The sequence below is a fragment of the Sarcophilus harrisii genome, chromosome 2, assembly GCF_902635505.1.
Source record: "Sarcophilus harrisii chromosome 2, mSarHar1.11, whole genome shotgun sequence".
Lineage (NCBI taxonomy): Eukaryota > Metazoa > Chordata > Mammalia > Dasyuromorphia > Dasyuridae > Sarcophilus > Sarcophilus harrisii.
Genome location: NC_045427.1, coordinates 581,467,227 through 581,490,983, shown reverse-complemented (window position 1 = coordinate 581,490,983; position 23,757 = coordinate 581,467,227). Strand labels below are relative to the sequence as shown.

The window sequence follows — 23,757 nt, the reverse complement described above, 5'->3', positions numbered from 1 at the left end:
TGTGCTGTATCCTGCTTTCTAGAGCCCCCAAGTTGGGGTGACAAAACATACTATTGCTTTCTACAGCCCTCACACCAGGGTGATTAAAATCTTGTGTCCTGCTTTCTAGAGCCCCAACACCGGGGTGATTAAAATATACCGTCCTAATGAAGAAGTGATGAGGCAGGACTCCTGAGGAGGGTGGAAAAAATGAAGTCCTTTTATTCCAAGGACTTTCCCCTTTTTATATCCTCATACTCTTACATAACAAAAGCACTGGGCATGTACCAAGTATATACTGTACACATGGGACCACATAAACAACTTGCTATTGTATGTAGATTGCCACCCGGTATCACTCTGCTTCAATCACAATACAGGTTGTCACCGTGCCCTGACTTCTCAGGAAGGCAGAGAGTCCTTAAGGGAAATGATGGGGAGCCCAACCAGACACCGTTAGCAGGTTCCTTCTGAGCTGAAGGGTCTTATACCTCATCCAGAGTTCCCCCACTGTCTGTGACCCTATACAGTGACGGAAGGAGAATGGGTAGAAAATCAAAGGTACAGATAAAATGATCAAAGGATTTGGGAGTAAGGCAGGTAAAAAGTAATGTTTAATTTGGGGGGCCATCTCAAGAGCTGTCAGTCTGTGTCTTTCTGACACTATGTCTCTCAGAGTCTGTAATTGTGAAAACTGTGAATCCCTAATTATGGCTTAAATGTTTTTTAAATGCTAACAAGGCTGGTGCAAACATTCTTTAGTATTTATTTTAAGGCAATTAGAAGCATCTCCCTAGCTCCACTCTTAGAATAACAAATTTACCTATTTATAGCTACAGGTAATCTCACTGATTATAGGCGAGTTTGGTAGCAGTGCCATTAAAGTTTTAGGAGAAAAAAAAATATTTTATCTGGCTTTTAGAATCTGCCTGCCTTTGTTAGTAGCCTTTTCTAGGTCACAGAAGAAAAACAAAGTTTTGTACAAATTGGGAAACAAGAAAAATGTATTTAACAGATTGTGTTCCATGTGAATTTTAAGAACTATCTTGCTTCCTCCCTACAAAAAGAAAAGTTTATTTAAGGTAGCAAGAAGGAGCTAGCCCAAGCCCTCCTGAGAATTCCCAGTTAGGTGGTAATAACTTGGGGAAAATGCTGCCAGAAAGGCCCATTACTAAATAAGACTCAGTAGAAACTGGAAAAATTATTGGGGGGGGCGAGGGGAGGAAAGAAAAATTTGTAATTACTGTTTGTGAAAAGGAACAAAGAAAAAACCTTTTAAACTCCTCTTCATTTTGCATACTTCCTGCTTTCTTGAAATCAATGTTTAGGCAATGATACACATTTTATCACTCCAAGAAAAAGAACTTGTTGTGGATTATGGTATTACTAAACAATGAATTGAGTAACTGAAATTTAAAAGTTTGTTTACAATAGAGAAGTAATTTCTAATAATGATCTTTATACCAAGATGAGTCTAAACTCAAGAAGAAAATGATTAATGTTAAGTGAAATCTATGTTTGTATGTGTGAATCCTGGTAAATTTTTATTGTATCATGACAATGAAAATAACTCCAGCCAGTCCTAAATTGTGATGAGTGAAACTTGCTATTTGAAGTAAAATTTTCTGGGACTATAATCTGAAATTGTTTTGAGTTTTAAAATCAACTATAGCTGCCTGAAGGATCATTGAGTTGGTAATTTACCATTCTAGAGAAATGCCACAAACTACTCAGAAGCAAGTAAGATTTAGGAGATGACTGGGAATAAAGATTTAGGGGATGAGCTTAGCACAGTCAAAGGTAGGATTATTTGACTCATTTTCCAATTGCGTCACTTCTTAAAAATATTTTCCACCTAGTATCCTGACTCTGGCAATGAGACAGAATTGTTACTACATGATTGGGGTGTCAACTGTGACTTTTACTTTATCCTGACAGACATGTTAAGTCATTCTATACTCTTCGGCTTAGGCCTGAAGAAAGTTTTAATGCTGTTGTACTACCTTACTTTTTCCTTGTACAGCAAATTTCTAAAACCAAGGCAAGTAATAATTAGTAAATATGAGCACAATGCAGTTATGTAATATCTTAATGTTTTCAGCCTAAATATATTGTCATTCCATAACCCAAATAAACAAGTAAATTAGTGCTTGGGCTTGTCATCTGCTTCATAACAGTTATACAATCATGTAGAAGATTAAGCCCCGAATATTTCATTCTTTTCGTATGCTATGGTAACAACTGGACAAAGGTTTAAAAAAAAAAAAAAAAAAAAAAAAAAAAAAAAAACTATGTGAAACAAAGATGTGAATAAATTTATGTGGTTAAAGTAAAAAAAGCCTCTTCTGTTCTAAGAAACAATTTCATTGCAATCACTTTAGAGCAGTAATATTTATGTTAATATCTATTTTAATATGATTAACAACTGGTTAATGTTTTACTACAATCCCTTTGATATACTGTTCTTTGTATACAATTAGGAATTAATTACTTAGTGTAGCTACACATTCCATCCCAGATCTTTTGTTACAAGTAGTCAGCTTCTTTTAAGTAAATTCATGTATGTAACCACTGAACAGAGCACATCTCCCTGCAAAATGTTATCTACATTTTCATTTACAAAATTAAATCTTTAATGTAATATCTGATCCTTCTAAAGAAACTGGAATTAACTAGAAAGGAAAAATTTTGAGAAATCAAGAAGAAGGTAAGTCAAATGTAAATTATTCTAATGGAATATGCAAAAACTCTAAATTCTCTGAAGTTTCAAGTGAATTATGGGTTTCTATTTTATGTCCTTCTTGTAACTCTACCATTAATAAGGCCAGAACCATGAAGTTTGAGCTAGTTTTCACCACATGAACTAGTTATCGGAGAGGTAATATTTGGGACTATACTAGCACATTAAGATCTGTTTTGCAAAAGATTTTAATAGAAACATCTAGAGAGTGCTCAGTTAGGGAAAATTGTGATAGATCTCCCTTTGACAAAAAGGGGAAATTGAGAAAACCAAATTATTCTGATTCTATTTTGCAACTGATTTTATTCTGTATCACTCCCAATTATTATAAAATTGCCCTCGTTATGTCTGTCAACTTAAGATCACAAATTCAGCTAGCTTGTAATAAGTTCAATTCAAAAATCTAATTCTCACATTAATCACCAAATGCCATTGAATCTTCCTTTGTTTCTCTTAGGGCGGGATAGAAGGCAATTGTAACAATTTTAATTCACTTACAGATCATGTTGTTTCCCTACTTATGCTTGTGCTGTTTGTTATACATTGTGCCTCTGATGTTGAGCTCCTCTGTTCCCTCATCCATGATAGCAAAACCACTAGTGTAACCACTCAGAGAAACTGATTGAAGATACTGTCAAAAAGATTGTAGAAGCAGTCATGGAGCAGAATGTGGAAACTAAAACTTGGAAACTCCAGAGAATGTAAACTACCTTGACCTTGAGTAAACATAAACAGCAAAAGAAGTTGCAACTATCTCATAGGAGAACTAGCACATGACCATGGGCCATCCTTGACAATATACCTTCTTTGTTCTTTTTCTACATTCCTGGCTAGAATTGGTGTCAGTATGGAGATCCACAATTTTGTCCTGCTATCACCAAGGATGATTGGCCTCTTGGAAGCAAGTTTACCTCAATTAACCTTAACAATTGGCACAGGCTTCTTTCTTCAATATTTCAGTATTCTCTCAGCTAGCGTACAATTGGCATAATCAAGACAGACTATTCCTTACAATCCTCAAAATTTTAAGCATGGAAAAGATCCCTGACACCAAAACTTTGACGAACTGATAGAACACATTTTATTTAGTCATTATTCAATCAATACTTATCTTTATTTCCACTTCTTTGGTACTATAAAGATTTTTGTGCACATGGGACTTTCCTTTCTGTTTTTTGATGGAAAGAAATGAGAATCTATGTAGCATAGAATGGGCCTAGAACTATTTCCAATTCCCAAGACAGTATCTAGCTTAAAAAAAAAAAAAAAAAAAAAAAAAAAAAAAGAACCCTCCCCCCAAAAAAAATCACCACTGCACAAAAATAAACATGTGGAGACTAACCCCAGTTCTGCCACTGACAGATAATCAGTGTCCCAAAGTCCACTGCTTTAAGATTTTTGCGACATCCTGTAAATCTTACATAAGTCACTTAACCTCTATTTCTTTCTTGGAAAATATTAATAAAAATGAGAGGAAGGAAATTTAAAAATCGGTCCATTTTTTTTAAATGTATAGAAAACAAATTTTTCAAGGGAACACAAACACAGCAATGTTGTCACCACCCTGTTAAATTTAAAATACATCAAAAAATAAATGATTCTTTGTATACTGAGTTTGTGGTGATTTTTAAAAGAATTTTAAAGAAAAAAAAATGAGTGAAATTTCAAAAAGTCAGTTATTCTTTCTAGTTAATCAACATCCTCAGGTGTCAAAAAATTCCTGACCCATCTAAGCCATATAATAGATTTATCAATATAAAGCAAAGGGATAACATTTTTTGTGCTAATGGCAGTAGGATGAAACTTATCTCCATCCTCAGAATGTTTTTAAATGCACTGAGAAAATGCATGATTAGAAAGGAATCCAATTATAATGAAATACAGCTATCAAAATATTTTTAAAAGAGACTTAAGGTCAAAGAATGTCTATGACGTAGCAACAAGGCAGAGGATTAGTGATCAAAGAAAAGGACTCTGAAAATTTCCTCCAATTCCTTCAGGGGGCATATATGTTCTTTGTATTGATTTTTAGATTCTGATTTTGATTGTTTATGCATATCATAGTCTAAAAATAGGTCACATCACTGGGGGAACAGCATAATGATTACCTTTGTCTCCGAGTCAGCTTAGATTCACGTATCTGTCAGCTGAACTTGCTGATGCATAACAAGATTGAGAATCATGATATAATTCATTTGAAAGATTTTCCCAAAAATGTTCAACATTATACAAATGTTATTACTACTCAGATAAAGAATTATCTTCTGTAAACTGAATCAATTTAAAGAGAGGCTCATTTATTCATTCAACAAACATTTACTGTATGTCAACTATAAGAAGGCATTTTGCTGAACATTGGGGGAAACAAAAAAATGAATTACATAGAGTTGTAGCCTTTGAGTACTTTGCCCAAATTCACATGGCTAATAAATGTCAGAGGTTTAAATAGAGATCTTCTGACTCTAAGCCCAGTGTTATCAACTAGTCATAACACAGGGACTTTATTTCTTCAACAACTTGCATTGCTCCTGGAGAAATGGAACATTTTTTAAAAATTGTGAGTGGACAAATTATTGGTAAATATTTACAAGTCTGAAATATGCAAATAAGTAGGCAACAGACTAAGAAAATCTTCAGATTATCTTTTGAGAAATAGTAAAGCATGACTATGATGAAACATGCTCTTTTAATTACTTCTTACTGAAATATTGTTCTTGAAAAATAAAAATCTAACTCTCCTCTCCAAAAAAACTCTAAAATTCCTAATAAAAAGTGAGCCCAGGAAATTGAAAATTCAATATGACACTGTCCTTAATTAATGCTATATATTTTTTCTTTATGTCTTTTTTATTTTAAGCAGGTAAAGTTAAGTATTGTCTATATTAACTTTGAACTTCCTGTCTATTAATAGTCACCACCTTAGTGTGATTCAAATATAGTTTTGTATGTAATTGAAGTACAACACACACACAAAAATAATTTGAGATATAAATGGAGAAAAGGGAGGGTGTGGTGGGGGGAGGATGGCCGAAGGAACATATTACTTAACTTCATAATGATAATTACCTGAGCACAAAGAAAATTACAAGAACATTCTATACTGGATAGCATCCAGAAAATCAAATCTATGTTGCAGCCTTAATACATCTGAATACTTGGAATTGGCAGAAAAACATCTATTCTATGAATAATGGCCCCTATGATCCCAGAGGACAGCAGTACATGAATTAAAAAAAAAAAAAGTCTCAAGCCTTTCCCAAAATGGTGCTAATGTTCCACTGAAACTTAATTTTATAATTTACTGGCAGTCAAGATGGCAGGAAATAAAATAATTTGCTATATTCTGTACAACAAACCCTGCTTTTCCTAGGCAGGGGTAATTATCCCCATGAAAAAAAGGGAAGAAAAAAATATGCCATCTCATATTAAGCTAAAGTCTCATCAAGAAGAGAAAAAGTGCCTCATTACATGTAATTACCAGGGAATTAGAAACATCATTTAACTAAATGAGTGAATAATGCTCAGGATATTGAAGAAACTTGCCTGCACTTCTGCAGAGCACTCTAAGTCCCATTACAAAAATTGCCCCTCTTTAATGGAATAATTTTAGGCCTCGTCTGCCTTGCTTTAAAAATAAAGAGCTTCAGAGGCAGAAAGAGGCTGAAACTGCCACAAACAACTGTTGAAAGGAGCTGCAGAAATGGGGGTGTCTCTCCTGGATACCAGGTTTTAGAATGAGTCATAATCTCACATAATAATAGAAACTGATTTGAAAAAAAGAATTGCCCCTTTTTTAATTGTACCTTCTCAAGACTGTGATAGAGGATAAATAATAGATGAAAGATGCTGAAACTTAGGATGCTGCATCCACTTTTTTTTCCTACAGAGATAGTTTCACCCAATGTTCACTCAAAATGAAAATTATGACATACCTGAGGATTGGCCTTTAATATAACATAATGTCATAGTTTCCTAGTCAGTGATACCAAAGCCTTTCCCACTGGCATTTTTGCTTTTATTAATTGCCAAATCACATTATAACAGTAATTAATTCATTTGTTATCTTTCCTGCTAAAAATAAATAAATAAATGATATCTTCCTTCAAAAGGGGTTGTCAAAATCTGTTTCTTGAGAGTACAAGAGAAATGTGCAAATGAATCAGAAAAAAGAAATGGGATTTCTTCAAAACTATATTGGGGAACAGCTAGATGGCACAGTGGATAGAGTGCCTGTCTTAAAGTCAGGAGGACTTGAGTTCAAATCCGACCTCAGACACTTAATACTTCCTAGATTATGTAACTCTGGGCAAGTCACTTAATTGCCTCAAGAGATTAAAAAAAAAAAAAAAAAACTGTATTGGGAAGTAGCGTTAACTATAATCGATATCTAAAAAGGCTTTTATCATGGGTGAAACCATAATTAGGAAAGGAAGGTCCAATTACATTTCTAGGGACTAAGGCTTCAGAAAATCAAGTCCCTACTCATTCTTTCTTTGAAGGTAAAGAAGACAATGATTAATTCCACTTTCTTTCAGTTTGGCATTTATGTATTTATTTGTTTCCACTGTTTTGTTACCTGGTCTTGTCATTTAAAAAAAAGTTTTTTTGTTTTTTTTAAAAGATAGTAGTTGTAATTTTTAGACTCTTCTATATTTTTCATGCACAGAATACAAAGCTGTCCAAACACATGTCCTTTAAATTTCAGTTCTAGTCAAAGATGGGTATGTGTGAGAAACTAACACAGGCAGGACTACCATGGAAAGACTTAGGTCTGAATGCTGATTCCAGCACTAAGTATTCAACTTTGTGCCTATGGGTAAGATCTTTAAACTCTGCAAATTTCATTATCCTATTCTAAATACATTTACATTACAGGACTATATTTAAAAAAAAAACCCTGAATCCCAATTCTGGCTCTATGTGGTTTTTGTTAGGTCCTTTTTTCCATCTGGGTTACCTTTTCCCCATTTGTAAAATAAAGGATTGGACTAAATGATCTCTCTAAGGTCCTTTCCAATTCTATAAGCCTATAAAATGAAGATAATTCCCGAACTATTACCTACTTCACAGAGTTGTTGTGACAAAAGTGGTTTTTACACCATAAATAAAATTATGTTTCTAATTCTCTCCCCTATCTCTTCTGTGTTCCTCTGTCATGAAGATGCAAACATTACTCTGAGTCTAGTACAAGTGACTGAATGAAGCGAAAAACAGCAGGTAAGCCAAACACTAAATATCAGTTTTTATAGCACTATAAGTATTGTTCATTAACAGATATATTGTTAGACAGTTTCAAGTTCAGTAAACAGGAGGAGGTGGGGAACATGAAGCCAAGCCTGAGCTACTGTCCTTGTGACCACTGATGACTTCTCTTCGTCCTTCTGGGGTCAGGGGTAAATCACTCCAAACCTTTCTGAGACCCAGTTTCCCTATGACAAAGAAAGAAAAACACTGTTATTTATAGGGATCAGATGAAAAAGAATGATCTAAAAGAAAGATTTGACAGATGAAAGATGATAAGTACTGACAATAAACAAGTACAGCTTAGGCATTAAAGGTCCCAAAATAAAGAGGAGATTTAAGCTATGATTTATTGACATTTCCATAGGCCACCTAGTTACCCTATCCACCATTGGTAAGCTTTTGCCTTCTTTTACCCCTCTCTCTTGCCAACATTCAAAAAAAGCAGAATATTCTCCCACTTTAACATTAGTTTCTTGAGAACTCTTGTTTATATTTGCATTTCTAATGCTTGGCACAATGACTGGCACATGGTAAGCACTTAATTTTTTTCCCCTTCCCTATAGAAGTCATGTCTTTTTTTTTTCTCCTAATTTTTTTTTTTTATAATTAAGGCTTTTTGTTTTCAAAACATATGCATGGATAACTTTTCAACACTGACCCTTGCAAAACCTTGTGTTCCAAATTCCTCCCCCACCCTTCCCTCTATACCTTCTCCTAAATAGCAAGTAATCCAATATAAATAGGAATAAATGGACTTTTTCTTAAAATAGTCAGAAGCATATATTTAAAACCATCAGTAAGCATCATATGCAATGGGGAAAAACTGGAATCTTTCCTAGTAAGATCTGGAGTGAAGCAAGGTTGCCCACTGTCACCATTATTATTCAATATTGTGTTAGAAACACTAGCCTCGACAATAAGAGTCGAGAAAGAGATTAAAGGAATCAGAATAGGCAGAGAGGAAACCAAACTATCACTCTTTGTAGATGATATGATGGTATACTTAGAGAACCCCAGAGATTCTACTAAAAAGCTATTAGAAATAATCCAAAACTTTAGCAGAGTTGCAGGTTATAAAATAAATCCCCATAAATCCTCAGCATTTTTATACATCACCAACAAAATCCAATAGCAAGAGATACAAAGAGAAATTCCATTCAGAGTAATTGTCGACAGCATAAAATATTTGGGAATCTATCTACCAAAGGAAAAGTCAGGAATTATATGAGCAAAATTACAAAAAACTTTCCACACAAATAAAGTCAGACTTAAACAATTGGAAAAATATTAAGTGCTCCTGGACAAATAAAGTCAGACTTAAACAATTGGAAAAATATTAAGTACTCCTGGATAGGTCGAGCAAATATAATAAAGATGACAATACTCCCTAAACTAATCTATTTATTTAGTGCTATACCAATCAGACTTCCAAGAAAATATTTTAATTATCTAGGAAAATGAGAAAGAAAACAAAATGCAAGCAAACAACAAAAAGAGTGAAAACCCTTTGTTGTGATCCACACTTAGGTCTCACAAACCTCTCTTGGGTGTAGATGGCTCTCTTCAACACAAGATCATTGGAACTGGCCTGAATCATCTCATTGTTGAAGAGAGCCACGTTCATCAGAATTGATCATCATAAAATCTTCTTGTTGCCGTGTATAATGATTTCCTGGTTCTGTTCATTTGACTTAGCAGTATCAGTTCATATAACTTTCTAGGCTTCTCTAAAATATCCTGCTGATCATTTCTTATAGAACAATAATATTCCAAAACATTCATATACCATAACTTATTCAGCCATTCTCCAATTGATGGACATCCACTCAATTTCCAGTTTCTTCCACTACAAAAAGGGCTGCCACAAACATTTTTACACATGTGAATCCCTTTTGCTCCTTTAAGATCTCTTTGGGATTATAAGCCCAGTAATAACATTGCTAGATCAAAGAGTAAACATATTTTGATAGCCCTTTGAGCATAGTTCCAAATAAACACTTAATTCTTTATAGTATTTCTTTATTCCAAAGTATAGGAAGTTGGGGCCAAAATGGAGAGAAGTCAGGGAATTGCCCGAATCAAGCCTCTAAACAGATTCTGGAGTAAGAGAACCAAAAAAAAAAAAATTGAGTGAAACAATTATGAAGCAATTTTCTAGCTTAAGAAAACTTAGAGGACTTCAGGAAAGGTCTATCCCATTTGAGTAAAAAGAGTGCAGCCATTTACAAATAAGGGTACAGTCCAGGCAATCTAGCAGGAGGCTCTTAGCCATAGCACAAATCTGCAACTGAGGTCCCACATCCTGGCTCAGTAGGCCAGCAGCACAGCAGGACATTGGTGAGACCTCCAGCTTCTGTGCATAAAATAAATTGTGAGCTCTGGAACCCCAGCACAACTAGTGTGAGTAGGCCAGGTTACCCCTATGTAGTGAACAGGCTACCAGCACCTAAGGCCCCAGCTTGGAAAGCCAAAAAATGCTTGGGAAAGTGTTCTCTGTGCCCTAGGAGGAAATTTTTTAAATGAGAAAAAAAAAAAAAAAAAAAAAAAAAAAAAAAAAAAAGCCCTGACCATGGAAACTTACTATGGCAACAGGAAAGATCAGAACACAAACTCAGAAAAGGACAGCAATGGCAAAATGCCTACATGTGAAACCTCAAAGGGGAATATGAATCGATCTTAAAGCTCAAAAAGGATTTTAAAAATCAAATAAATGAGAGTTATGCAGGATAATTATTTTTTTTTTTTAAAGCGAACAGCTTAGAGAAGGAAGCACAAAAACTGACTGAAAGAAACAGCTCCAAAAATAGAATTGGTGAAATGGAAAAAAAAAAAAATCACTGAAGAAAACAACTCCTTTAAAAACAGAATTGGCTAAAAGGAAAAGGAGATATATCTGAAGCAAATAAATAATTCATTAAAATTAGAATTGGTCAAGGAGAAGCTAATAACTCTGAGAGACATCAAAAATCAAGCAAACAAAATCTAAAGAATAAAAAAATAGAAGGAAATATAAAACACTTCATTGAAAGAAAAAAAAAAAAAAACTGACTTGGAAAATAGATCCAGGAGAGAGAATTTAAGAATTATTGGACTACCTGAAAGCCTTGACCAAAAAAAAAAAAAAAAAAAAAAAAGAAGAACCCAACCCTGGACAACAACTTTCAAGAAAATATCAAGGAAAACTGCCCTTATATCCAGAACCAAAGAACAAAATAGTAATTGAAAGAATCCACCAGTTACCGCCTAAAAGAGATCCCAAAATGAAAACTCCAAGGAATATTGTAGCCAAATTCAGAAATTATCAGGTCAAGGAGAAAATATTCCAAAATATAGTGTATGAGGCATATACAAAGGAAAAGTACAAGTTATAAAGTTCTAGTAATTCAGGCTGATAACTACCATTAATTTAATTCAATCTAATTCACTTTAACAGCCATTTATTAAATGCTAAAGAAATGCAAAATATCCTAAGGATTCAAAAATACGAAAAAAACAAAAACAAAAAACTCTAAGAATTTGCCCTCATGGACCTTATAATGTAGTGGGTGATATAAAACACACATATAAATAATAAGAGATGCATACAAAATACTATTCAAGTACTAAGCAGGAATTTCATAGAATCATATAACTTAGATCTTAAAAGGTCCTCAGTAAAACTATGTCATTTAAAAACATTTCCAGAATGATTTCACATGAAATCTACCCCCAATGTGTCCTTAAACCATTTCTTGTTATAACATCATATTTCACAGACAAAGTCCCAAGATTCAGTAACTTGGTTACTTATCTCCAAGCTACTCGATGGCAAAGCTAAGAATCAATGCCTACTGTGGGATTTCTTGCACCCATCCCACTAAGTGAAGGAAATAATTGAAGCAAAAAATCCAGGCCATCTTGCCACTGAACCCAGATGGCTCTGGAAGGGAGTCCTCCCTCACTAAAACCCAATTCATTTCTCTGATGTCATGGTTCTCTTTGAAATGAAGGACAAACAACAGGATCACTGAAAATGCCACATGAGTTCCCAAATGCAATCCAGTCTGCTTTTCCTCCTACTATTTAGATGTGTAATTATTTAAGGAGATTCTCTTTACTAATGCAGATGAACTATTCTGCAACTTGTAGTCTTAAGACTGTAATGATAGTTGAACTCTAGATCTAGCTTCAGGAAGACATGAGTTCAAATCCTCCCTCAAACATTTACAAGTTGTGTGTTCCTTGGCAAGTCACATAACCTCCAACTGTATCTTCATCTGTAAAATGGGGATAATAATAGCACCTACTTACTTACCAGGTTGCTTCAAGGATAAGATTTTTATCAAGCACTTTACAAATCTTAAAACACTACATAAATACTAGCTATTTTTCTTATTGTTGTTGTTATTGAGTTGCCAGAGACACTAAGAGATTAAGTAATTTATTGTGTCATACAACCAATATGTATTAGCAATGAGACGAAAACCCAGGTCTTTGAAATCCCATGATTAATTCTCTATTTAATGCTGTGTTGCCTCTAAAAATGTCTAATATGGGGCAGCTGGGTGGCACAGGGAATAGAGCGCCAGCCCTGAAATCTGGAGGTCCCAGGTTCAAATCTTACCTCGGACACTTAACACCTCCTGGCTGTGTGACCTTGGGGCAAGTCACTTAACCCCAATTGCCTGAGCAGCAAAAAAACAAACAGAAAAAGAACCAAAAAAAAAAGTCTAATACGTTCAATTAACTGAGTTAATACATGTAATATTCTAAATAACCAACTAGTATAATCTGAAGAATAATAGCCTTCTTGATATTACTGTCTAAGCATCAATTTCATGTCCTGCAGAATTCTGTGATAGCAATACAGGCCATCTTGCCACTGAATCCAGATAGCTCTGGAAGGGAGTCCTCCCTCACTAAATTTCACAGGATGAAAACTGGGTACCAGTTTAAGTCTTCATGGTGCTATTATGTACACCATGATGAAAAGATTTTGGAAGCTTCATAGTAGCATGGTAACAAACAATCCTGATAAAACCTATCAATCTCAAAAGGCTTTAAGTATGAGCCAAGTAAAGGCAACTAGGTAGTAAAGTGGATAGAAAGCCAGGCTTAAAGTCAGAAAAATCCATCTTCTTGAATTCAAAATCTTGCCTCAGACATTGACTAGTTATATGAACTTTGGCAAGTCACTGCACCGTTTGGAGTCACAAAGAGCTGGACATGATTGACTCAACAATATTGACAGATTACAGACTATATCTCAAAATTAATAATCAATCAAGCCAAGTTTCAAAATGCTCATCATATATATATATACAAGTGTATGCACGCGCGCGCACACACACACACACTGCCTACAGGTGATTATATACCTCTCCCCTATTCCATTACAGAGTTGCATTGGGATTTTTTTTTCCTTTTGGGTGAGGTAAGGAGGAGGGAGGGAATTGGGGGGGGGGGGGGGGTTAAGTTCCTATGGTGTGGAATGCGATATTGCATATGATGTTTTTTTTTTCCCAATATTGATCAGTTTTATTCTATTTGTCTCCCCCATTTTAAAAAAAGGAATCTTTGAAGGGGAGATTTAAGGGATATAGTCAAAAATCTATGACTTAGGAAAAAATACCAATAAAAATCTTTTTTTATTGCTGGCCACATATCAGACCCAAAAATGTCCACAAGAAGGTTCTCTATAGAGTACAGGGAGGAGGGACTGGAGAAAATGGCCTCATACAGCAATATTACCCTGTTTTAGAGCCACATCAGAGAACATGCAAGGGCAAAGCTTCCTTTTAGGTGTATAATTGAAGAACTATGTATATTTATTCTCACCACTTAACTACACACTGAGGTCCCTCAGCTTCAGATAGGAGATATCAGCTCTATGATCAACTGGAGATTTAGGAAGGATGAAAAAAGGCCATTTTCCTATTTCCCTTTGCTGTTCTTCTAAAAAAAAAAAAAAACAAAAAAACAAAAAAAAAAAAAAAACACATTTTAGGTACTTCAAGATCAAATTGAGTAAATGCAAAATAAATTAAACTCTGATTTACTGAGCTGTTTCAATTGTGCCCAACTTGGTTTTCTTGGAAAAGAACATGGAATAGTTTATCATTTCCTTCTCTAGCTCACAAATAGTTACGAGAGTTGCCCAAGGTCACACAACAAGTAAGATCTGAAATCAGGAAGGCTCATCTTCCTGACTTCAACCCCAGCACTCCAAACATTATGCCACCTAGCTAAACATAAACTGTAATTATGAAAGTATTATCTCCTGAATAATTCATTTCTTTAAAGAAAAAAGGAACTGAAGAGAAGACTATCACTGTGTCCAAAGAAATTAGATGCTGCCATATGTACAGAACTCTTAACACTAGTTCCAGGAAGAACTGAGTTCAAATAACCTCTCAAATACATAGTAACTATATAATCAAGGGCAAGTCACAACTTCTAACTTGGTTCCTTAAACTCTAAAATGAGGATAATAGCATCTACTTTCCAAGGCTGTTTGAGGATAAAATGAGATATTGATAAAGAATTTTGTAAAACTTAAAATATCTTATCATAATCATTATGATTATTATCCACACAAAAAAGTCAGTTTCCATTTCTTTTGCTTCAGACATCAAGTAGTTCAATCCTCAAATTTAGATTTGAGAAATGAAAAAATGAAAGTACCTTTCACATTAATAAAGAGTAGTAATTTTACAACTTTTCTGGTGACTTCTGAGATCAAATATTGCAAATTAAATACTGCAGAACCCAGAAAAATAAAGGTTTTTTATGCATGTGGCTTTTGTTATTCAAAATATCAAAAGAAAAGCATAAATGTAATTAATGTGTTACATCTGTTACATCAAGATATCATTTCTAATTGTTTTTAATCATGAGTTTTCAAAAGTATTCCCTGAATTCCCCATTTTTAAAAAATGTTTTCATTAAAATAAAAGAATGTGTTCACTAGATTAATTTATGCAACTATTATGAAATAATCTGATTTTGAATAGAGGATATAATAGGAGTCTACATTCTTGAATACTTTGTCCAAGTGCTTAGCTTCCAGTGATATTCCTAGCTGGCTTTGGGGAAAAGCATGACCCAGGGAACTATCAAATTTGGCATTTCTCCATTAAAACTCAGAATAGAGAGAAGACTCTTAGGCTAAAGTTTTGGTTCTGCCACTAAATAGCTGCACAGGGGAAAATGGATCACTGGATTACACTATCTCTAAGAATCTTTTCAGTTGATTCTTTCATGAGTCTATGAAATGAATGCTACATTCACCCAAGTTCATAATCACCCTAAGTTCAAAAGGGACTGGAAATACCTATATCTGAAAACTCCTTCAAAATTCTGAAGGGGATCATAAAAAAGTGGCATGCATAATCTTCCTATGTCAGACTTGCGCTTTAAGCTTTTTTTCTAGAAGTAGGAATAAGCAGGCATCCAACTATTTACACATTATTTCACATCTCACTAGTGATTAATGGTATACTTAAACATCAACTTAAACATCATAAAGTCAGACCCTGAAAACTCTATTATAAAGCTCTCAATTTTACCAAACAATAAATATCAAGTATCTTAGAGGTGATGATCATTAGTATGATGTAATGGGAAGAAATCTGGACTTGGAATAATACTGAACTTATACAAAGCAAAAAAAAAAAAAAAAAAAAATCCTGAAGAAATTAAGTTATACCAGAAAAACTGTGCAGGCCACAAGTTAAATCTTATGAGGATAAATACCATGACAACAAACCTCTTTATTAGAATCCAAAAAAGTTTTCAAGGTCTGGTCAATGATTCATTTATTTCCCAAGTTGATAATATTCCAGCCATAGGCACTAAATGAAACCAAGAGTTTCACTTTATTCCATATGTAGAGGCCGTAAGTGTTATTAATCAAAAAGAATTTATTTAGTAGCTACTATGTGCCAGGCTCAAGAATAAAAATAGTCCCTGTCCTCAAAGAACCTGGTTTAATAAATATGAACCACTAGATTAACTAGCATAAACCCTGGTAAACTACTAAATCCACTCAAAATCCATGTATGTCAGGTATACCAAGGATTATGTAACTTCTGAGCCATCACATAATACAACAGATTTGAGCACATGTAGCCAAAAAGCTGAATACAATAGGAACCTAAAGGAACCTGCAGTAATTAATGAGAATTACCTGTTCTTTAAATGTATCCCTGCCCTGTTATTCTTATAAAGTATAAATAGAAAATAGGCACATATATCAATATTTACTCAAGTTCTCTTGTCAATTGGTTTGGTTTATTTTTTTTAAATCAGGAAATGAAGGAAGATTTGAGAATATGGGCAATCTGTTTCTGTTTGGTTTTTTATGGCACTGATTTTGTAAATCAGTGGAAGATTAAAAAAAAAAGTCTCACATTTTCTTCCAATCCTCTACCTTTCCTTAATTAAGTAGAGGGTACTTAAAGTTATTATTCACATCTTTGGGAAAATCATAATTTTAATTATAATTATATGATAAATATTTCATGGTATATATCTTGGTCATATAATTAGGAATAAAAAATGTAATTCCCCAAAAGATGCTAAATAATTCAAACCACAGATAATATGGTTAGGGGCATGATTTAAATGTGTTCAAAGAATATACTAAAAGACTTCAAACCTGATCAGCAAAGCAATATAGTGCAATTCAGTTGTCTCAGAAAGGGGAAAAAAAAAAAAAACCTTTAATGGGTCCAAATTGAATCTCTTGTTGAATCTTGAAAAGAAAATAAATTATTTTCAAAGCAAATTTAAAGGAGAAAAAAAGGGCAAAAACAATTTAAAAAATTAATTTTAAAAAACATAAATCAAAGTCTGTAACCTTTGGCCATAACAAAGGACAGGTTTCACTGATTCATCTTTCCTCTTTAACACCACCAAACCAAGAGATAAATATATGATAGGTACTCAATAAATTAACATTTGATATAGTAACCCAATAAAAAGCTTCAACTTCTATCCTACAAAGCAAATAATTCACACTAATGTACTCTTTAACAATGTATACAACCCTGCGAGATAATTTAGTGCAAGTATTATAGGTAATTCTATATATGAAGAATTTCAGAGGTTAAGTGACTTTCCTAAAGTTACATGGCTAATAACTGCCTTCACTCCTACAAGATTAATTTATAGGATTTAAATCAGGAAAGCATACTTGAATCAAGTCAACAAGTATTTATTAAGCATTTACTATGTGACAGGATCTGTACTCTGGGGATATAAAGAAAGGCAAAGTACTTGTCCTCAAGAAGCTCACAACCTAATCAAAACCAACAAATTTGTAATATTTACAGCATAGGAAACTAAAGGGAACAGCTCATGGTTAGATTCAGAATTAAGTGGTTGAGCCAAGATTTAAGTCCAGGTCCTCTAATTTAAAACTAAAATTTTTCTCCTCTACCATTCTGATAAAATCAGAAATCCAGCTCTCTAGATTCCCATGCCACTATTTTTCCTAATATACCACACTGCTTCTGTAACATGGTTTATGGGAAGATGAAATAATAATGGTTCTATCCTCCAGTCTTAACCAAATAGAATCAATGCTGTCACCTCTTTTATAGGGGAAAAAATAGCTGCTAGATTTAAAGAAATCACATAACATATTTTGAGTTAAGAATCTTTAAAGAGTTAACAAAAATATAGTACCACTGAAAATAAACTGAGACTTTTCATATCCACAATCCAGTAGCACCCAATCTATTTAAAGACTAAAAAAGAAACAATTACATAGACATTGCCACAATAAAATGCCATTATAATAAACTAAATTTATTTAGTCAAAAAAGTCATGCTGTCCAAAGTTATATGCAATACTTTGGAGAGAATCATATAATCTTAGGGCTAAAAGAGATTTTGGAGATCATTTAATCCAACCCCTTTGTTTTATAGATAGCTTAGTGACGTTAACTGATCTGACTAAAAGTGCTTATTCCTTCTCCCTTCTTTCCCCCAAAAATAAACAAAATAAAAAGATGATAATATTCTTGGATGCAATCTAATGAATTTATATCATTCTAGAAGTATACAATTAAAGTCGATTATATTTTGGTCTTGTAACATACATTTAAACTAAAATACTGAAGCTGTAGATCCCCAACCAGTTACTTAGAAATAACTCTTTTCATGTTAATTCATCAATATATGCTAAAAAGCACTATAAGGCTACTTCTTGTAGCCTTTAAGTAGAGGCAAATTATATTTCAGAAATGACAACTAAATATACATAGTCTCACAGATTTTCACAGGTAAAAAGAACTTCAGATCAACATTAACATTTCTATCACGAATAAACTAAGGCCAAGAAACATTGGGTGATCTGCTTAAGGCCAAATACAAGTTTTCTGATTCTGAGTCATACTATATAATTTGGGTATAATTTTTTTTTTATCACAGAGATAAGATCATATTTCTCTAAACTTATTTTTTCTTTCAAAATTTGCCAAGAACCTATTAAAGCAAACAACCTGCTATAATCATCTTAGTAATATGTATGTATTTAATTGTCCAGTGTAACCAAACAAAAACAAAAACACTTATTCTGAATGTATACAGTTCTCTGAAATCCCAGAGGCATATTCAGTTCAAGCCAAACTGTGGACAGAAGTGTGCGATAATACCAGGACTAAGAGCAATTTCCAAAGCAATTGGCTGGCTGAGTCACTCGAAAACGAACAGATTTTAATTTTTTAATGTACTAACAGTAAAGTGCGCTATTTTATCATGTACTCAAAAAGCCCAATTACTTCACAGTACACTCAAACTACATCAGAACCAGAGCTGTTCCTTGAACACGTGCAACAGACTGGTTTAATAATTACTGCAAGGTTACAACTGGACTGTTTTATGCCAAACAACACAAGAGAGCAGCAGCATACAGTTATTTAAAAATGGACCACTAATGAGCAAAACTTTCACTATACTTTGTTGGAACCATTACAATTGAATTTTATCAGAAAAGAATGAAAATGGGAGAAATACTCTATATTAGTTGGAGATTGGTAAAAAAGAAAAAGCTATGTTCCAGTATTACAAAGACTGCATGATTATCAGTAAGCAGTGACCAAGAGAAAAAGTCCACTCAATGACACACTACTGTAACGTTCAGGGCACAGATGCCACTTGGCTTCTAATACCATAGTGTTATGAGCCTCTTATGAGGGACAACTTGTGATTTTTTTTTCTCCTACAGGCAGTCAACAATGATGGATGATTCTATTAAAAAGGTAGCTATGACTCCATGTTTTCTGAAAGGAACTCAACATTCAGTAAAAGGCAATGACTTAAGCTTTTTTAGGTCTCAATTCCTGATGGGGAATCAGTATAGCCTTTGTTTAGTTGGTCCTTATATAGGTCAGGAGGCCTGTTTCATATGATTTCTTTAGTTTCTAATCCTTTTGCCTTTATATGTCTAGAGAGCTAGTAAAAGAAAGATTAATCTTATAAAGGCTAAGCTCTGTATTCTACTTGAAAATATTCCAGTTTCAGATACTAATATGACTACTTCCTGGTTTCAACTAAATCACCTTTCCATTGAACTAGTTTCCCTGAAAACGTAAAACTGTTGTAAATGGTAAGAGAACCCTGGAGGTAAGCCTAAATGGCTAACTGAAACAATATTAAGAGTGTTATTCCAAAATCACTGATATTCACAGGAACATATCCAACCTTACCTTCAACAGAATAGTTCTAACATTCTAGTAAAAGGTTACTCCCTGTGTTGACAAGAGAAAAACTAATTCTGATTAAAAAATAAAAGAAAATTTGGAGTTTGTATTTAAGGAAAGAGTAAAAGTTCTATATAGCTGGCTTAAAATATTTTCTCCTCTAGGAATTTATTTTGAAATTAGCAAAAGATAAAAGTAATGGAATCAAAGTAATAAAGAATGAAAAAGAATCTTGGGGGCAGCTAGGTCGCGCAGTGGATAGAGCACCAGCCTTGAAGTCAAATCTCTTCTCAGACACTTAATACTTCCTAGTTGTATGACCCAGGAGGACAAGTGACTTAACTCTAAGTGCTTCAGCCCAAAAAAAAAAAAAAAGAATCTTAAAAGTCATCTAATCCATTCCCTCAAATACAAATTACTTCTTTAATATCCCTGGGAAAATGGTTAGCCACTCTCAAATTGAACACCTTAACAGAAAAATTGTTTTTTTTTTGGCTATGATTTGAGATGCAACAAAGATACTCTCAAGATTTTTCAAACTTAATCACTATTACTACTTCTGATGCTGGGCATGGCCATGGGCATAGAGGATACTAGCAGAAAGATGCTAGAAAGCATTACTAAGTATTACCAAATCTTGAAATGAAGACCTGAAGAATACAGGTTCTGTTTTCAACTCTGCTGCAAATTCAAAATCAAAAAATTTTAGATTTGTATATTTCAGAAGTCTACTAAAAGACTTCTGAAATAAAACAACTGGTTAATAAGTTATCTAAGGATGACATTTATAGTTTGGACCACAGCTTAAAAAAAAAAGAGACCAAGCTCTTGGCCTGGGATGCACTGGGATATTGAAGGGCATATGAGAATTGGTTGAAAGAAATGGGAATTTCAGAAAGTTGAAGAAAAGACAAGCTAGCTGTCGTGCAAATATGAAAAGGACTGCCACATGGTCTGCCTAGTCTCAAGGGAACAAAAAACAGAAGTTAAAAAACAAAGATTTAGTCCAGGATTAGAAAGAATGAATTGTTTGGCAGGTAGTAGTTTATTTCTACTGGAAGTCTTCAAGAGAAAGCAGGATAAGCACTCTGGTATAAAGCTGAAAGGATTATTATTTGAACACTGAAAGGATCAGCTAGCGTCTGAGATCACTTCCAATTGTGGGATCCTAGGATTCTGAATTTTTTTCTATTGACAGGGAACTTACTATGTCTACAAAGGCTGCCCATTCCAGTTGTGGGTAGCAAAAATTGTTGTGATGCTTTTTCTTATACTGCAGACAGATCTGCCAACCTAGAATTGCATACTCTGGTCCTATTCCTGCGTTCTTATGCTATACAAAATAATTTAATTTCTCTGTCACTTAGCAAAGACTATTTGAAATCTAATTGTTTTTAAATTTTGGCTTAAGAATCTAGGACTTAAGTTTGGATGTTCATAGCTTCCCCAAGTCATCAATGTGTCTAATGAAACATTATGTATGCATATTACAATTCTAATAGCTATTTCCCAAGTCAATTGCTCTCTTCCTTTTTATTCACCTTTGACTTACACCAAAATCCGCCCTGCTTTCAAATTTCCCTAATTTCTGTAAAGGCTACCATCACTCTTCTGCCATTCTTTGACTACTTATATTTTCATCAATCCAATCACTTGCTAAAACCTGCTCTTTCTCTAGCTTCCTCCTACCCCACCCTCATCTATTATATTCCAGTTTCTCTGTATCCTCATAGCCACTATCAGGACTTTCATCACCTCTCACTTGGACTATGGCAATAGCCTACTGCTTTCCCCATCTCAAATTTATTATTTTTATATTTAGGTCATATGATACTTATAGTGGTATACAGTATTAAGTATAGCTTTAAACCTAATTTCTGCCAGGATGCTTTTCAGTTTTTGTTAAATAAAGATAGCCTTGCCCCCATAGTTGTTGTCCTTATTGTCTTTACTGGACATTACTTATTTCAATGGATTCTAGGTAATCTGTTCTAAAAATCAGTCTTTTTTCTATTTTTTTTTTAAACCAGTATCAAATAGTTTTAATTTTTGCTTTATTATACAGTTTGAGATCTGGAATTCCTAAGGTCCTTTCCTTCTTACTCCTTCATTCCTTCCCCCCAATTATTTCTTTTGAGATTCTCAACCTTTGGTTCCTCATGAGTTAAATTTTGTTATATTTTGTCTAGTTCTATAAAATTTGGCATTTTTTATCATATGTACGTAACTATGACAAATTAAACCATTATTTCTCTTCCTCTATTTCTGTATAGTGTTTCATAGTTCTATTCATATAACTTCTGAGTACAGACTCTCAAATAATGACATTTTGTTATTCTGGAATTTCTATCTTTTCTTGCTGGGTTTTGTTGCTAAATATATAACAAAGCTAGTTATTTTTGTAGATTTATTTTATATTTTATTTGTTTCCATTAATTTTTAGCTGAATCTTATTCAATTAAATATTGCTGAATCTTAATTGAATCTTGAATATTGAAGTTGAATCTTATTAAGCTATCATAGGACAGTTCCACTGTCATTTTTGGAACAATTTATTATAGAAACCTTGAAAGGTCTTTCCATTTTTCAACAGTTTGTTATCTTCCATCAATGTCAACAGTAAAACTCTTGGGAAAACTAATCTAAATGGGTCTTTCATCAAGCTTTCCATAATCTCAATTTCCTTCTCCTATTCCTCACTTTTTTTTGAGGTAGTACTGCTCATAATCTTTCATAATTCTCCTCTGTAAGACTTGATAGACAAGCCTTAAATGCTATATCACTCTGCTTAGAAAAGTAATCATATGTTCATTGGTTCAAGAGACTTCTAAGCCCTTTTCATTGTAATAATTTACATGGGTTGAATTTCCTTGTAACCCGATATCTATGCCGATATCTGTTCTTTTATCCGTTTTCCATTTTTTAAGAAGAGCCAATAACGATTACTAATTTTAATGGATCAGATTGGAGTCATTTTAGTTGCACACCATCCACCCCTTCCTCTCATTCTGTTTTTGCTTTTTAACTTTGCTCTGACAAATTAATAGTTTTGACTATTTGTAGTATAGAGTTTGGGAATTTCCCAGGATCTGAGACCTTCTCTGCAAGTCCACATAGTCAAAACTATTTTCATATTAATACTAAGTAAGATATTTTAATTCTTAGCACATTAATTAGTGATCCAAATACATAAAAGTTCTGGAAAAGTCCTTAGTTTTTAAGAGTATAAAATATTTTTAAAGAGTATAAAAGTTTGAGAATCACTAATACGTACAATTGAGTAATAAATTACTCCTACATATATATGTATTTTCTTTTCTGTTAAAATATAATAAATTTTTAATGATTTTATTTAATGTTTATGTCCTACCTCTCTTAAATCTCTAAAAAAGTATAGATAAAAATTTGACTTCTAAATGATTTAGAAACCTTTGGCATTTTCCAAATTTTCATTCCTAAACTACGTTTTTCACTATTTTCTCTTATATACTTACCTTATCATTGAAATCACTGACTACTGGAGTATAAGTTTACTTAATTTGAAATGTTTTATATGTTTTTCGTTAAACTTTTAGTCCTTACTTTTCTCAACAGTACAATGATCTGTAACTACTTTCTCTTCCTTGAAGATTTGTCTTTTTTAATTATGGTGAGATTTATGTTCTTTCACAACCCGACTTTTGTGGAAATGTTTTGCATAACTTCACATGTGGTTTCTTAATGAGGATAAGAGAAAGAACATGGAATGCAAAAGTTTTAAAAGAAATTATTTTAAATATAACAGAGGGGAAAATATTAAATACATTTAAATTTAAAAAAAAAAATAATCTTAGCTTGCCATCTATGGGAGGGGGTGAGGGGAAGAAGGGGAAAATCTGAAACACAAGGCTATGCAAGTGTCAATGTTGAAAAATTATGTGTGCATATGTTATGAAAATATAAAGATTTAAAAATAAATAAATGAAAATAATCTTTTAGTTCTCTTCATACTATGTTACTTATGCTGGTAAATAAGATAAAGTGATCTTCATAATAGTGTTTTATCATGAGTTTTTTAACCCAAGATTACGAAAAAGGTCTCATGAGAAATTTTTCCTGTCACCTTTG

At 33.4% G+C, this 23,757-nt stretch overlaps 1 protein-coding gene across 3 annotated transcripts in view; it reads right to left on the bottom strand.

The window, feature by feature from the left end:
* Positions 1–7,371: 7,371 nt before the first annotated feature.
* BUB3 (BUB3 mitotic checkpoint protein) overlaps positions 7,372–23,757 on the bottom strand; it is a 45,236-nt gene continuing 28,850 nt past the window's right edge. For all 3 annotated transcript variants that reach the window (XR_004232498.1, XM_012540660.3, XM_031956004.1), the window contains one exon: positions 7,372–8,148. Coding sequence is in view for 2 of the 3 variants with exons in the window: in XM_012540660.3 (XP_012396114.1) it covers positions 8,118–8,148 (31 nt within the window). In the remaining variant the exon portion in view is untranslated. The remainder of the gene's footprint in view (positions 8,149–23,757) is intronic.